This window comes from Globicephala melas, chromosome 8 (genome assembly GCF_963455315.2).
Source record: "Globicephala melas chromosome 8, mGloMel1.2, whole genome shotgun sequence".
Classification (NCBI taxonomy): Eukaryota; Metazoa; Chordata; class Mammalia; order Artiodactyla; family Delphinidae; genus Globicephala; species Globicephala melas.
The window spans coordinates 36,048,767-36,064,774 of NC_083321.1; the positions used below are offsets into that span (position 1 = coordinate 36,048,767).

The 16,008-nt window shown below is 49.0% G+C and overlaps 1 protein-coding gene across 11 annotated transcripts in view; it reads right to left on the reverse strand.

The window, feature by feature from the left end:
• NAV2 (neuron navigator 2) overlaps positions 1-16,008 on the reverse strand; it is a 766,131-nt gene that overhangs the window by 50,979 nt on the left and 699,144 nt on the right. For 9 of the 11 annotated variants that reach the window (XR_009564890.1, XM_060303433.1, XM_060303429.1 and 6 more), the window contains 6 exons: positions 14,999-15,701; positions 11,904-12,371; positions 11,173-11,238; positions 9,798-9,842; positions 7,187-7,347; positions 5,625-5,813 (listed from right to left, as the gene is read on the reverse strand). Coding sequence is in view for 10 of the 11 variants with exons in the window: in XM_060303433.1 (XP_060159416.1) it covers positions 5,625-5,813; positions 7,187-7,347; positions 9,798-9,842; positions 11,173-11,238; positions 11,904-12,371; positions 14,999-15,701 (1,632 nt within the window). In the remaining variant the exon portion in view is untranslated. The remainder of the gene's footprint in view (positions 1-5,624; positions 5,814-7,186; positions 7,348-9,797; positions 9,843-11,172; positions 11,239-11,903; positions 12,372-14,998; positions 15,702-16,008) is intronic. The other 2 variants (XM_060303427.1, XM_060303428.1) reach the window with 2 other exon arrangements.

Genomic DNA, 16,008 nt, shown 5'->3' on the forward strand with positions numbered 1-16,008 from the left:
AGACATTTTATTTTCTGTTTTCATGTAATTTAAACCATGGTCTTTTCCAGGACTAGGTATTCTGGCTGACTTCTCTTCTTGGAAACCAGATTCTTTAACGACATTTTCTTAGTAATCTCCCAACAACTTGTTTGAAAGACAGAAATATGCCTGTTGAGACATCACAGACCTTCTAATGGGGCACGGCTTCCCTGACCAGGAGTGGAATGCCTCTACCCCACGCTGCGCTCTCACCTGCGGTCTGAGGGTAGGAGGCTGGGGAAGAACTTTCCATGTGTACTATACGGCTTTCACCTACCACCCAAGGAGTGAACTCAACTTGGATCGGCGGTTGGCAGAAGCTACCTGCCCACAGATATCCCAGCAACGGCTCAGCCGACCACTCTGGTGCCTCCACACCGTCTCCCCAACAAAGCTTCCGACCTCCCATCCTTCATTTAGGTGCTCCTGTCGCACTCTGAATCCTGCACGGCTCTCTCAAGCATGGCCTGCGTGGTACTTGGCCACCTCAGAGTCTCTGCCCATTCAGTTCCTTTGGTTTAGGAAGTTTCCCACTCCTACCCATCCAAATCACCAGGATCAGCTCAAACAGCATCTTCTCCTGGAGCCCCATCTCATTTCCCGACAGCCACCGGGATGGGCTTCCTCCCTCCTCTAACCCACACAGCTCTCGGCTTGCACTTTGGTCCTCTTCTCTCTTAGACGGTGCCAATTGCTCTGAGGCTATCCCTGCACCGTCACTCAGATCCACCCTCTTCAGCAATGCCCGAGGTTCTAGATCTTTTCCTCCTTTCTTTCTCCATCCATGACTCATCAGGCCCATGCCCCTAAAAAATCAGTTGAAGGTGTTAACGGCCAATAATGGCTTTCAGTGTTAATATGCCCACATGTTAGCAGAGGCCTCTCATGCCCCAACCTAGCGGCCTAATGGTCCAAAGGGGGAAGTTACTTTAGCCCCACGACACAGACACTAGGGGGGAAATTACGCTGGAGGCCAAGTTGAGGGAAGAGAGGTGACTAGCACGGAGCCGTCCTTCAATCACAGCGCCTGCCAGACGCCCGCTCCGGAGGCCTGCACAGGGCTGCTGCGTGGACTCGGGCTGCTGAGAAATGGAGGTCTGTCTCTTGTATTTCTCTACCTCACTCACATGGATTCACTGATACTGCCTTCAGCAATACCGCAAGACAGGCTTGGGGCCGCAGGCAGAGAGGAGCGCGTCCGGCAGGCTTCGGGTGGAGGTAATTATTTTTCTCCGTAATTCATTCCTCTCACTTGTAAAGAGCAACAGCGAGGCTGTGGTCCAAAGAAAGAGTCCTTGCTTTCCAGATCAACCCAGAGCTAAATATGGCTGCCTGAACCACTGCAGCTGGCCTTCCTTCAAGAAAACTGAGCCAAGGCAGAGCCCGGGTTACGTGGCTGGGATACTTTTGGACCACAGAATGCTTGTGAGACTTACAGAGCCACAGCAGCAGAAGCGTGCTCCGCAGCTTCCTCCCTGTATCTGTGCCTCCAAAAACCTGAAGATACAAGGCACCACGGAGAATATCTAGGCCTTCTCTGCCGCTGACTCAGCTGAAACCCAGAGAGGTGGAACAACCTGCCTAAGGTGCTACAGCATTCAGGGACAGAACCTGCAGACCAGAAAGCTGGAGGTGGCTTTGCCCTCGAGTGACCTTGTTTACTGGTATCTGAGGGTTTTTTGTTTTGGGTAAAGCTTTTTGGTATATTTAGAATGGTTTCCTAAACCCCTCATTAAGTCTACATAGGCACAATCTGGGACCAAACAAGCAAAAAGTGCATGTTTGAGAAGAACTAGAAGGCACAGGTAGGGGTGAAATCACAGGATGGAATGAGACAACTGGGCATATTCCAGCCAATAAAGCAAACAAATGCCTCTGTTGTCACACTTGGGCACCATATATATATCTACGGATATAGATATAGACGTAGATATATGTATATATTCAGCTTCATACTAATCGAGCACTTCCTCATACTACCATTTGAAGTAATCCTCCTCATCATAGAGAATTTGTAGGTACTATTCCCAGACAGGGCAGGAATTTCTATCCATAATGAACACAGGAGTAAATTTAGGTCCAGAGAGGCTACGCCATGTGCTCAAGCACACACAGCTGGTCAGCAGCAGAGAGAGAAAGTGAGTCTGGGTATCGCACTCTAGTCCTCGCTCTGCCACTGGGGGCTGTGGAAGGAAGGAGTCGGTGAGAATGAGATGCAGTTCTGATGGCTAATGGGCTGCCCTCTCTACCAGCGGAGGAAGCATAACTGAAAATGGCGACCACGCTGATGAAGGTGCAGGGTTTGCTTCAGACACGTGAGAAAGCCCAGCTGTGGCCAAGGAAGAGACAAGTGTAAGGCAGGATTGGGTAAAAACACAGAGGGCTGAGAATCAGGAGTTCAGGACATAGTTCTGGCTGCAAAAAGTCCCCAAGTCACTTCCTCTGTTCAACTTTGCCATAAACAAGATGGGGTTGAAATGGCCCATGGGGAGAAGGATAAAACCAAACATGACAACTGTAACAACAGCTACCACTGAACTGAGTACTTACTATAAACCCCTTTCAAAGTCATTCTGCTAAATGCCTTCCAGGATTTATCTCACCTAATCTTCACTTCAGTCCTCTGAAGTAGGTACAGTTGTACTTATTTTCCACATTCTAGTGAACAGGAAATAGGCTGAACAGGGTCAAGTCCCTTACCCAAAGTCACCTTGCTAACAGTGGAGGTGCCAGGACTTGAATCCAAGTGTAACTCAGGGGCTAGAAACACAGGAGAGCTGCAACACAAGATTTATTTACTAATAAGCTGCTCCGTTTCTGTGGGCTCCATATGAACTGATTTAGACTGCACCAGTTCTTAGGGATGACTGGTAAAGTCCCTGGATTTTTTTTTCTCCAAAAACATTCATTTGAAAAGTGCCTCAAGCGTCTCCCTAAAGTGCACTATTAAAGTTGACTTGAAGATTGCATAATGCATCTGACGGAAATTAATTTACCTGAAATAACCTTGAAAGGTTGCACCTGGGCCGTGCCTGTACCTCATCTACATATTTATGACTTCCATTTCCTTCAAAATGGAAAGTGCTAATTAAATCCCACAAAAACCTCACTCAAGTACTTGTGCTAATTCTTCCTAAACTTGCTTTCTGCTTTCTGGCATATGATATCTAACTGCCTCTTATCAATATAAGGAGGTTCTATTCGGTCCCAACATGAGATGTGGATTTTTTCCCAACTGTTTCTGCAGTACCAGGAGTTTATACATTCAAGAGGGGGGAAAAAAAAAAAGTCGTCCCCCAATGGAATTAAAAACACCGAATGGCACAAGCCCTATTTTGTTTTTGTAATGTAATAGCCTTGGAAGAAATAAAATCAATCTGATGTCAAATTTCCCAAAAGATGAAGATGTTACATGTTTCTTAGTATATCGACAGCAGTCTCTACCTCTTCTCCCCAAATTTGATTTTACCGCTGCGCTTCAGTTCCACATCATCATGAATCAGCAGGTTTACAAAAGTCTAGACGCTGCTTGTGGGCAAGCCCTTTATATCAATGTCACCTTGACATCCCGGATATGCCACAGTGGTGCTGCCTGACGGCTTGATTCCAGATGGAATAAAAAAAACCCATCTGATGATGATACTGTAACGGTCCTGGACCTTCATGAGGTCAAGTGTGCTTGTTTGGACAAGTTGCAGCACTGAACACGGTTCACTCAGGTACACACGGGACACAGCAGATGAATAGGGCACAGGGCACTCTCCATTCATGAGTCATTATCAGGAGGGCTGGGAAATGCTTTGTGGCCATGCTTGGTTCGCCCACTGATCAGAAAAATGTTAAAGACAAACTGCCTACTCCTTCACCTTACGGTCAACGTGCCCTCCACGATTACGACTGATTTCTAGCTCTTAAATCCAGCAAAACGCTCTCAGTAACTCAGGCTCTGCCCCTCCTTAATCCTCTGTCCCAGTGGGTTCCCACAGATGGATTTACAGACGAGTGTCTGCTCAATGGACGCAAATGATACATAAATCAGAGTGGAGAGAATTCAGGAAGATTAACCAGGGGGCGACTGCTCTGTAACTAAACTCTTTACAACTTTTGTTAAAAAGAACACTGGGCAGGGCAGAAGCTGACATCTTGCATCTCTCTCCCTCTTGACTTGTTTAGGGGTTTCCTCGACAGTCACAAGTTTATTTGTTCTTTCCTACCAGGAGGACACTGGGCATCTTTCCCCATTCTCACAGGGACCTGGGAGCAGAGGGAAGTGCCTGTGACTCCCCTCCCCACCCCCCATTCTGTTCTGTCACTGGCAGAAAAGGCACAACCAGGGCCATGGCCCTCAGCCTTGGCTCCATTTGCTCCAAGAGTCCCCCCCTCCTCTGGCTGGGGACTTCCAGGACATCAATGCTGAAGCTCAGTTTTCAGGCTGTAACAGGTACTAACATTACTGGATTAACATTTATATATATTATCTCATTTAATTCTCATATTTCCATGAGCCTGGTACTCCTACTTCATCAGTGAAAATACAAAGGCACAGAGAGGTGAAGTTAACTTGCCCAAGATCATATACCTCAGAAGTAGTGGAGCTGGAATTCAAACCCTGGTATTATTATCCCATATTCTTAACCATTTGTCACCGGTACTGACACCAATGTCTTATCATCCCCATCTGTGGGAAGCTTTTGGGGGTGGGGGTGAGATGCCTTCCCAACATTTTGACTGCTTGCTCACCTAACTCACACTTTGACTGAAGTAGGAAAGAGAAATGAACTGAGTTAGGAAGATGGCTGATGAAGATGCCCACTGTAGTTTTCTGATTCAAATGAACAAAACATAAAAATCCAACACCAAATATTCCCAGTTAGCAAACAAAGAAGGAAAAGGGCAAAACTGAAAGCAACAAACTTAAAAAAACTGGTGCTTGAGAAAAGAAACAGAAAATTCTGGAGCGAAGGGGAGAGGCGTGGCTGCCGACAGCCTCCCAAAGCCATACGGGTGTGTTGGCACAGGGAAGCGAACTCTCCAGTAACTGGCGTTGCCAAGGTGGTGTGCCAGTGGCTGAATCTCACAGTGGCAGTGCATGCCAAGAAGCTAGGGCCCACGTCCAAGGGAGAGAAGCCTGGAGCGGAACTCGGTCAACCCCAGGGTTCACCCGTGTTTTGTCTTCCCTACAGTCCTTTTTAGGTTTTGTTTTGTTTTGGTTTTTTTTGCGGTACGCAGGCCTCTCACTGTTGTGGCCTCTCCCGTTGCGGAGCACAGGGTCCGGACGCACAGGCTCAGCGGCCATGGCTCACGGGCCCAGCCGCTCCGCGGCACGTGGGATCTTCCCGGACCGGGGCACGAACCCGTGTCCCCTGCATCGGCAGGCGGACTCTCAACCACTGCGCCACCAGGGAAGTCCTTCCCTACCGTCCTGCGAGGTTAATTAAGAGTCAGACCCTACAATTCAGAGTTCCCCAGCCCCCCGCCCCAGAGTAAGTGGCGAGTTGGAAACTTGTACAGGTGGACTCTTAGGTCAGTGACGTGAACTCGGTATAGAGGACTGTTAACCGCTCTGCACAACGTGAGAGAGGGTCAACCTCCTTGCTTCTTACCTTCTTCAAACCCATCCCGGAATGAGCCCGAGCGGCTCATGGTTCGGCTCTTCTCGTCCAGGGACATGGAGCTGTTCCGGAAGCGGCTGTCCGTGTACGGGTCGTACTGCCCGTCGGCGTTGGAGAGGCTGTGGGTCCTCAGCATGGTCGGGTTGGACAAGCTAATCTGGGTGACAGTGGTGGGACTCGCTGGAAGGAAAGGAGTCAGTCAGAGGGTTGGAGATTCATGTCCCGGCTCAAACCCTAAAGGGGGACGAAGAGGAGGCCGCTTACGATGAGCCATCCCCGTCCCTGTCAGCTTCTCTCCCTTGTCTATTTTCTCAAAGGTGGTCACACCGGCACCTGAGTAACACACTTACAGCTAAAAATGAGGGAGGAAAGGTGGGTCAGTTCCAAAGCGAGGCTCTGGGCCTCAGCTTTCCAACCTGGCACATTCAGACAAGCTAGTGTCACCTTCCAGGCATGAGCTAATTACTTTCTGGGCTCATCTGGAACAATTCTCCCTAAAGCCAAAAGCCCAAAATAGTCCAGCCGGGCTTTTGATCAGATGGGAAGCATTTGTGCATGACAAGAAACCCTTGCCTCAAAGAGTTACAGCCAGGAAAGAACAATATGAACACAGGTCTCACTGTCTCAGATGGGGAAGAGTTCATAATGGTGCCGGCAGAGCTTCAGTGCAAAGGGGGTGCATTTACCTTCGCCGAAACTGGCTTTCTAATTAAAATCCTGTCCATTTCAGTAATGTAAGATAGTTCAGAAGTACGCCTTCGGTTCATTAACGATGAGGAGTTAACCCTTACTTGATCAGAAGTCCTTAAAGACTGAGTTTATTATTTACAATAATCAGAAAAGGCTGCCTCTCTAAAGAACGAGAGGAGACTGGAAAAAATATTTCCCTCTCTTTCCGTCTTGGAAGGATCAGCTCTCATCCTGCCACCTTCATGTAACCGTTCCCAGTCACTTCAGCCAGGACTGTTCTTTCCTTTTTCTGTGTATACTTGCTACCGGATCATATGCAGTTTTTACACGGATTCATAGAAAGCTTTGGACTGTTCTCTTTTACCTATCTATGAGTCTGTGTGGGTGTTTGTCTCTCTAAAAGAAGCATCCGTTGACATGTCAGCAGGGACTGTGTTACAAATTCTTTTCCTTTCCTCACTGTGCCAGTCAAAGCATGATGTCACCGGTAGGCATTTCCAAGAATATCTGCTCGGTCAAAACCTGATCTTTATTTCTGGTTTAATAAAGCAATGAGGATGACCAAACATGGGATACGCTATAAAACCTACATCTTCAGAGGTCTTAGAATACATTCTTCTCATTCCGTGGATGGTTTGCTCTTTGCTATAACCCCACCTATATCAACCGTGTAGAGAAAATTACTGATAGAGAACCAAGACATATTTTTCTTTTCTTTTGCTATCAATTGCCTATAATCAAACTACACTGCTGAGGGCTGATCAGATACTGAGAGTGATGTGACCACAGGTCTCTTTCAAAATGCAAGATAACCTCTGCCCTAAGGCGCTGATCAACACAGTTAATGCCAAGTAGCTACTCACCAAGCTGAGAAAAGTTGAATCTTGTTCCGGAGGGAGAAGTTACACTGGAGCCAGAGGAGAAAGGAGAGTTGGCGGCCGTGTCCTGCAGGCCTCCTGCAGAGTGGGACCGTAACCATTCTTTTGCGTCTTCTTGTGTGCGAAGCTGGGAGGTGGGGGTGTACCTGGACAGACAGAAATCAGGCTGGGATTAACTACGAACAACGCTTATGAAAATGAGCTCTCTGGAGCTGACGATAAACATATAAAAAGAAAATATACATCCAAAGGTGACGTTTGAAAAATCAGATCGCTACACATTCCGAAACTCACAAAGTTTCTCAAAACCTTTTTTGCCACTTGGCTGTCTTTGGGGGAAAACTGCAATTCCTTTCAGTTTTGAGGGAACTACATAAAGGGAACAAGATGGGTAAACGCTCAAACGAGCCGGCCCTGGGCGTATCTGTAACATGTTGATTCATGACGGTGTCATTTCAAAGCCTCCACCTTGACAGGACTGAAGCAGCAAAACAAGCTGCTGTCAGAGCTCTGAGGAAGTTTTAATTAGATACCTCATGGCATCTGCATTCTGGAGGGCAAGTAAGTGGCCATGAATCACGGAGTTATCAGAAACCAGACACGTAAAGGAAGGTATGAGGAGACCGACGCTGACAGTAGTTACTAGATCTGGTAGAAACCAGTCTTCACAACAGGAACCCAAATCACTGGGTCTCACACAGGGGAGGGTCTTCAGAAGTCACGGGGTCCACCTCGTCATTAATTCTGAAATGTATATTTGGTAATGATTTATTGAACGTCCCCAACGTGCCAGGTGCCTTCACAGACGTTACCTTACTGAAGCCTCGGACTCTCCCAGCAACACAGATGCTATTATTCCTGTTTTACATTCAGGGGAGCTGACGGCCTGCCTTGAATCACGTGCCGAGATTTCAATCCATATTTGTCTGATTCCCAAATCCATTACAGATGCTGCCAGTGGGCTCTTCTCATTATGCCCACAGGCAGCATCTCGAATGTCTGAAGTGCCCCAGCGGCCAGAGTACTTTGGACTTATAAACAGATTACCGTGGGGTTACTACTGATTACGTAAATAGAGGGTCCTCTTGACTTAGGACAAGGTGTTGTCCATGTGTTGGTATTGGATGTGTGTGTGTACGGAGCGGGTGAGCTAGAAAGGGAGTCACAGTGAGAGGGAACATAAACACGATTCTTCCTTAATGTTTTTACCATAGTTGGACTTTCTAGGTCCCATCAATTGCCTGAGGATACCCTGTCACTTACCTCTATTCTGAATTCTTTTAAAAACTGATTTTAACAGCTAGAGCTACATAATTTTCACAGAATAGATCTGCTCCAGAAATATACACACTAGCATTACGAAATGGCGATATTCGAAGATGTGAGCTTCCTCTGGGAGCGACGCTGGGGCGTCAAGGTCAAACTCACGTGAAGAGTGGATATGATTTAAGCATCAGCCTGAGTGCCGACAAGCATGACAGAAACTGTTGAGTACTAAAGGCCTTGCCAACTGCCCCCTCGAAGGCCACCGTGCTGAACTTCCTCCGTCTGGAGGTCGGTTGGGGCTTTTTCAATACTTTTATTCTTAGGTTTTTAGATTTGGCTTTACTCGGAACTCCTGTTGAAAGGAAGCATTGATACCTACCTCCCATTACTGGTCAAAATGCTCTCAGCCTTAAGAACTGCTGGTTATTAACTACAGACATACACGACAGCAACGTAACATTTCATTCCAAGTTCCATGTTTTGCGAAAGCACTTACTGCTTGGTGCGGGGTGAAGCCGATGCTACAAAGAACGAGGTGTTTAGAGAGCGGGAGAAACAACAGCTGTAACCACGGGACATTAAGATCACGGGCCAGGCGTTAGGACTGAAGTCCTTCTGGGTGGCAAAGTGAGGTGGATGGCGTGAGCAGAGGTGACTTATAGCATCTTGTTTCACCAGGACCGGCGCCAAAAACGAGCCATCACTTACAGTGAATGCAAGGACATTCGCTCTTGGAAAGGAAGTCCTTACTTTCTTTACATCAAAAAAATGAACACACCCATGTCTTGCTGGGCATTGAAAAGTGACCCGATTTTCAATTAGAATATTCAGCCAAGTGCAAAGCACCTGTCCTCAGCAACTTTCTATGGGCCAGAAAGTTAAAAATCTTCAAATTGGCGGGGGTGGGGGTGGGGGGGATATTTCTCTCCTTTGCTCTGTGTCCCGGCTGACAAATCAACATGCTACAAGTCATATCCTTTCTCTTGGAAGACAGCCCGTGAATGGAATGGTCATGGCAAAGTGATCAGCGATTAAACCCACTGGCCCCAGAAGAAGCGGTCACCGCTCTCCGGGCTCGCTCAGGGATGGCTGTCATGAGATGGTCTGACCACAGTAAGCCTGAAAGAGCACAGCCTCTGCTCAAGCAAAGAAGCCGACACACAGAGAGATGAGAACGAGAGGGTTGCGCGGGGAGCCATCGTCCAAAGGGTCCTGCTGCCAAAGCGGGGACCCCCAGCCCGGCCCGAGCCCCACCAGCCACGAGAGAGCCGCACAGCCAAGCCCCAGAGCCACACCAGATGGCACGGATGCAAGGAGAAAACACAGATACCTGAGTCCTTTTTTAGGCAAAGTGTTCCTATCAAGGTGCGGGTCACTGTAGGAAAGTCAAAACAAACATAAGAACCTCAGAGAAGCACAGGGTAAGCAGGCCATGTGAGGGGGGAAAGGCTAAGGACGAGCCAAGAGATCTGGAGGAAGAGACTCACTTCACCAGGGAGGGGTCCTCTGCATGCAACACATCCACAGCCACGGGAACAAAGGAAGCCCAGGCCTGCGCCCACACCCAGGCATCCTCCACCCCCGTCCCCAGGAGGCCTGATCCACTCGGCCCCAACTGCTCCACCTTTTCCACGGGTTCAAAGCCCAACTCAGGATCTGCCCCCCATCTGGAAGCAGAGCCCATGCCTTCCGCGGCAGAGAGACACGCCGGGCTCCCCGCACCCCTAAGCACTCTGGCCCGCCACCAAATGCCACTGGCGATGACTTCAAGTGAGAGAAGGGACTTGCTGGAGAGTTTCAAGAGGCCAGCAGTCTGCATATTTGGAATTCATCTGGAACAAGTGAATTCCAGGTCCCTCTCAGTTTCCGAGGCTGTCATTGGGCGGAGCTAGGAGCTGAGCCCTGGGCAGAGTCGGGGCACGTTACGACCTGCTGGCTGATAAAGTCACAGCATTCGGATTTCCAAGGAGCTAGGTTTAAAGGCTTGGTCTATGAGTCTGACAAAAGCAAAGTTGTCGCTGTTAATGGGGTGAAGAGGGTTTTCATTAATTTTTTTCCCCCTGGCACGAAACAACATCTGCTCATTACGTTTGGCCAAGCCATGGCTTCCCCACAAACTCAAGGTCAAGATCCATGTCTGAGGCCCACCCTCAGGGCATCTGGGGGCCAACAACACTCCACATATTCTTCTTACAGAAAACGGGCACACAGAACACCACAGCCTGCGAGACACAGAGCCAATCCGCAGCAGAGGCCTTTGAGAGGGCAAAGAGCCAGTTGCGTGGGGAGCAGGGGTGTGGGAGACAAAGGTGAGGGCCGCAGAGCCGCGTGGTGGGCGGCAGGTCACTTCTGGGCTCGGAGGGGGAGGGGAGAGAGGAGAAAGGGCAGGAAGCTGGGAAGCAGGAGCATGCCACGGGGAGGCTGAGATGCCAGTGAGGGCTTCTGCCGCCCCTCGCCAGGTGGCAGGCTTGAGGTTCCTTCCCAAGCTGGGAGAGGAGGGGCCAGCCCCTCTCCACCTGTTTCTGAGTTTTGTGGGCAGCGGAACAGACCCTCACAGGCATGTCTGGGGGGTCACAGAGCACACCGGGGCCACGAACACAAGCGGAAGCCGCAGGCCAACAGCCTCATACAAGACATCTGGCTTGACACAGGGGGGCAGAGGAAGCTAGAGGCTCGGTGGCGTCCCCGGCCTACAACGTCATTACCTGTCCTGTTTCCTGGGCAGAGTACTTCTGCAGAACTTAGGGCTAGCGGCAGGGGAAGAGAGAGGGCTAGAAGGCCAGGCAGGTGGAAAACAAGAGAAGGTGCATTAGATTGGAAGGAGGGGGTGGGGTTATTATACACGACTAGGAAGTTTTTCTCATTTCCAGAGCTGATACTGGCTTTCTTCCCCATGTGGAGAAAATGGACATGTATCGCTACTGCGGTGAGATTCAGAGCTTTGAGGACAATTCTGGTTTCTTGATTTCCTATCGCTCTGGCCTGCGGCCCTTCAGTAGGAGGGTGTCTGCCCCGAGGACCAGCGTGTGGACTGGGCTGCTTAAGGAACATCCCACCACACGTTCCGCAGCTGCAGCCGCCCCCTGCTCGGACAACACAATTACAAGGGGCAGGGAAGGAGGCAGTGATGAGCAAACAATAAAAAGGAAGGACTTCGAAAGCGGAATGCCCTTTCAAAAGGCAGCATGAAATCTGCCCCCAAGAGACTTCCAGCAGCTCCATGCACTGAGAAAAACCACAGTGAAAAAGACAACAGGAAGCAGAGCCAGGCTTAATCCATCCCCAACTGGCTTCCCTCTGGAGAGACGGCAGTAATCAGGAAGAGAGAAATCTCCCAGCAAAGGTGAGCTAACACTTGGGCTTCCTGACATAATCTTTGGACTCCCGGAAGGGCGTCTTTCGGGGAGATAAAGGCAGCCAAATACACAGCACCAACCTTTCCGACAGTGTGGTCTTCACACTGTTGGTTCTGACAAAGGGGGTCAGGGCGTCATCCTTAGAGGCGGCAATGAGGCCGGTGGAGGAGTTGTGACTCAGCGCCCCTCCGCTGCCCAGGGAGATGTCAATGGACTCGCAGCTGGTGTGGAGGCTGCTGACCGACTGGAAGCCCAGGCCGTCCTTGCTAACGGCCGAGGAGCTGCTGGCGTTGGTGCCCCACGTGAGGCTGTTGGAGGGGCCCGAGTGGGCGGAGCTGGGGCTGGAGGCCAGGGGGGACTGGGTGCTGTCTGCGTTCTTACTGTAGAGAGGGCTGCTGCTGCCGCTGCTCAGGACGCCGCTGCCCGAGGGGGACTCTAAGTTACCTTGCTGGCTCAGGGTGGCATGAGGGTTGGAGATGACCACCGAGTTTTTCATGTTTTCGGCTGTGGCGATGGGCACTTGCTTGGTAGGCTTCCCACCAAAGAGTCTGCGAAGAGACAAAGGTTTACACGGGTTGAACACCCAAAGCCCAGGGACGCCGGCCGTCAGAGGAGGGCAGGGCACAGGAGCTAGTGAGAGTCCCTGGGGAGGGAGGCGCAGTCCTTTCTACAGCTCGAGGTGCTCCCCTGGGAAAGGCTGCCACACAGCGGGCCAGGGCACTGGTGGAGCAAAGGCTCCACCTTCAAGTTCTAGGATGCTGCTGAGACCCTGGATCTACCTGAGCCAAAGGGAGACGGGGAGTAATTTTCTACAGGCCTATCCCTCACTGGTCCAACATCTTGCTTTCCTTTCTTTCCATAAATAGAGTAACTAGAAAACTGCCCTTGCCCAGGAAACATCTCAAGGGAAAAGACCACCTTTGTATCCATGACCCCAGGCACAAAGCAGGCACTCCGTTTATGACCGTTCAGCTCCAAAGGAGTTGGTTTCTTTGATCTCTAAGCAAACATGCAGAATCAAGAACAGGAGGCTGGATCTGGAGGCGGCCTGGGCAATGCAGCCTCTCAGATGTATTCTCACATGAAAGCCCAGCCTGAAAGATGTGTCTTTTAGGTCCAGAGAGCTAGTACTGTCCAGTGATACACACATACCTTGTGGGGTTCACAAGATGTTCAACCAGACACTCTGGGTGTGAACTGTGTCTCTGTGACAGACACACAGAAATGCCATTGCATGTCATCTCCCCCACTGCTCATGACCACAAATGTGCTGTCAGAACACAGGGAATGGCACAGACACTTCCCTCTTCTGTTGGCAGAGGGTTCTCTGGTAGGATGGAGAAACTGTCTTAAAGTCGAAGGACAGTACATACTCTAGAAATGTAACGGCTTTATTCTATCCACTAAACCTGTCATGGAACAGGTATCTCCGAAAAGAGACGATACTACTACATACTATGATAGGCAGGTTGCCTTTCACCCAGCTAGTCAAAGTGGTGTGAGTTTGACCTCCGACCTCTCCAAACAGTTGTTACAAATCCCAATTGTTGTAAAAATAAACAAACGCATAATCAACCCTCACTACAATGTCTGGTGACAGAAGAGGAACACTTTTTGCCTGGTGACAGAGAAAGAACTATCCTGCTGCAGAACCTTGGCTTTAGAGTACTTACACACCTCCAGTGTCAGGGACCTCACTACTTTATACTCCAAAGGCTAACTGGCTCCGTTGCCAAGCACTTCCAATTGTTACAAAACCAAAATCTAACCCACCTTCTTCCAACTTTTATGCCTTGCTCCTAATCCTGCTATGTGTAACTACACAGAAAAAGCCCCATCTTTTGTCTGTTAGTCCTTCAAACCATTTGAAGAGAGCTACCACACTTCACCTAAGGTTCCTCTTCTTCATACTAATGCACAACGAGAGAATTCAGAACACCTTAACAATTCAGGAAAAATGTAATTGCTAGGAGTGGGCTGAAAGGTGCTCAATTCACAGCCTAAGAAGCTGCATGCATTTTCAAGTATTCTATTACACTAGCCTAAGGGTCTAATAAAATGCCTTTGTAGTTACTAAAGGAAATCTATAATACCAAAGAGCGAATATTACATATAATACTTGAGGCAAGAAGCAGAGAAAATTTTCATTTACAAGGCAACCTGTTAAAACAACAAAGAGCAGCCCAATAAGACTTTCCCCTGAAAAAATAATCATTACTGAAATTCTAATAATCAAGTCTAGACAAAGAACAGTGAACTGCTGCATTATACCTTTCATGTGGAATGCTTCTTCTGAAGGCTTTGCAAACATTCCCATTCATCCCCAAATATGTACATGTGCACATAATTTTTATTTTTTCACTGCTAAGTTTTCTATCCTTGGACTTACTCTTTCTTACAACAAGAAATTTCCTGAAAAGGTAGGATGAACTCTGCTCTATGCAGCTGCAGTTTAAAGCGAAGAATCAATTTTAACGTACAAATTTCCACCCGTTGTGGAAGTACAGGAAAATGCCTTTTCAGGTAATAGGAAATCAAATTCTCTTTTTCAAAAACGCTTCTGCTTTGAGTTGTTCTTTTTTCTTTTTTTAAAGGAAGCTAAAATTTCAGACACTGATTTGGAATTACGCGTGCAGTATAAAAAAGTATGCGGGGGATACTGGACTATTTGGGGAAAAGATCTGGCCATTATGCCACTGTCTGGCATAAAGATGAGGAATCTGAGCCACAGATTAAAAACAAAACTGCTTCCAGATCTAAGGGAGTATTAGGATCTCATCTTCGATGGTAGCTAACTTTTATTGAGCACTTACTATGGGCCAGATGTAGCTACGTAGATTAATGGACACAAGAACCTGTAGGTAGGTATCATCATCCCACTTTTACAGATGAGAAAACGGAGGCAGAAGTATTAAGAGAGGTTACATGGTGGCTAATTAAGGTGGACCTAGGATTCAAACCCAGGATGATTGATTCCAGAGGCTTATGTTTTTCACGCCAACATGGGAAAATAATCAGTTGAGCAGAATTGCTGGCAGCATCCAACCAAACAGCTTTACCCAAGGACTGAAGTGGAGAAAACCAGAGGCGGCTTCAGCTAAGAAAACAGGAAGTTATTAATCCAGGATGCCACTCCACGTATTCCAGTTCCGCTCAGTGCCATTTACCCACTTACCTGCGGAGCGTGGGAGAGGCCACATCAGGGTACTTGGCCCCTGGCTGGAGAGTGGCCTGAGCCGCACTAGACACAGGCTGGGCTGCCGGGTTCACCTTCACTGAGTTACAGGAAGCCACGCTCTCGTTGTCGGATGAGATGCCTTTCTCCTTATCGGTCTGGTTGACCAGACCTGGCAGAGAGCTGCCCAGGGCTGTCTTGGAAGGCTCCCTCAGCTTGGGCACCGGCAGGCCTGCTGACTTGCTACTGATGTTGGAATCTATGCTGCTGGTACTAGACCTGTTCCCAGCCCCATTCCGGCTGGTGGATTTACTGGGCCTTGGCAGACTCCGGTACTGTAAATTTGTCCGGGAGCTAAGAGACAGATACCCATCATCCTGATTCTGAGCCCCATCCATGCTTGTCTTCCGACCGGTGGACCGACCGACAAGTGCGGACGACTTTGGGATTTTGCCCAGTGTGGCTGACCTGCTGGTGACAGTGGCCCCACTGGCTGTGATCATGGCCAAACCAGCGGCAGAGCCACTCTGCTTCTTGAACCCAAAGCTGTTGGCGTTGGCAGTGGGCGTCCTGGAGCTGCCGGGGAGGGGTTTCTTGGATTCATCACCACTGCTGCGGCCAGCATCTGACGGGGAGCGCTTCACCTGGGAGGCTTTGGGAGACAGCCTTCCTTTCTCAGACACCTTTGCATCATCTGTTTTTCCTGAGAGAGAGATCAGAAAGGTTAGCCTGCAGACCAAGAAGTCAGCTCCGCCAGCTGACTGTTTAAAATTCTCCCCTCCTCCAAAGAACTAGCTCGCTTTCTCCTGGGGGAAAGCAGTCCCCTTGGAAGACAGAGGAAAGAGCTTTTTATAAAGATAAGCGCGTCTACAACTGTCACCGTGAGGCTTTTAGGGGATGTCAATGGTTTTCCTCATTCGCAAAGCAGTGTAGATTTACCCAGAATAAAGCAAAGCCAGCCAATTACTGATATGTCTGGGAAAGAGACCTTGTGTTTTATTGGCCATTCT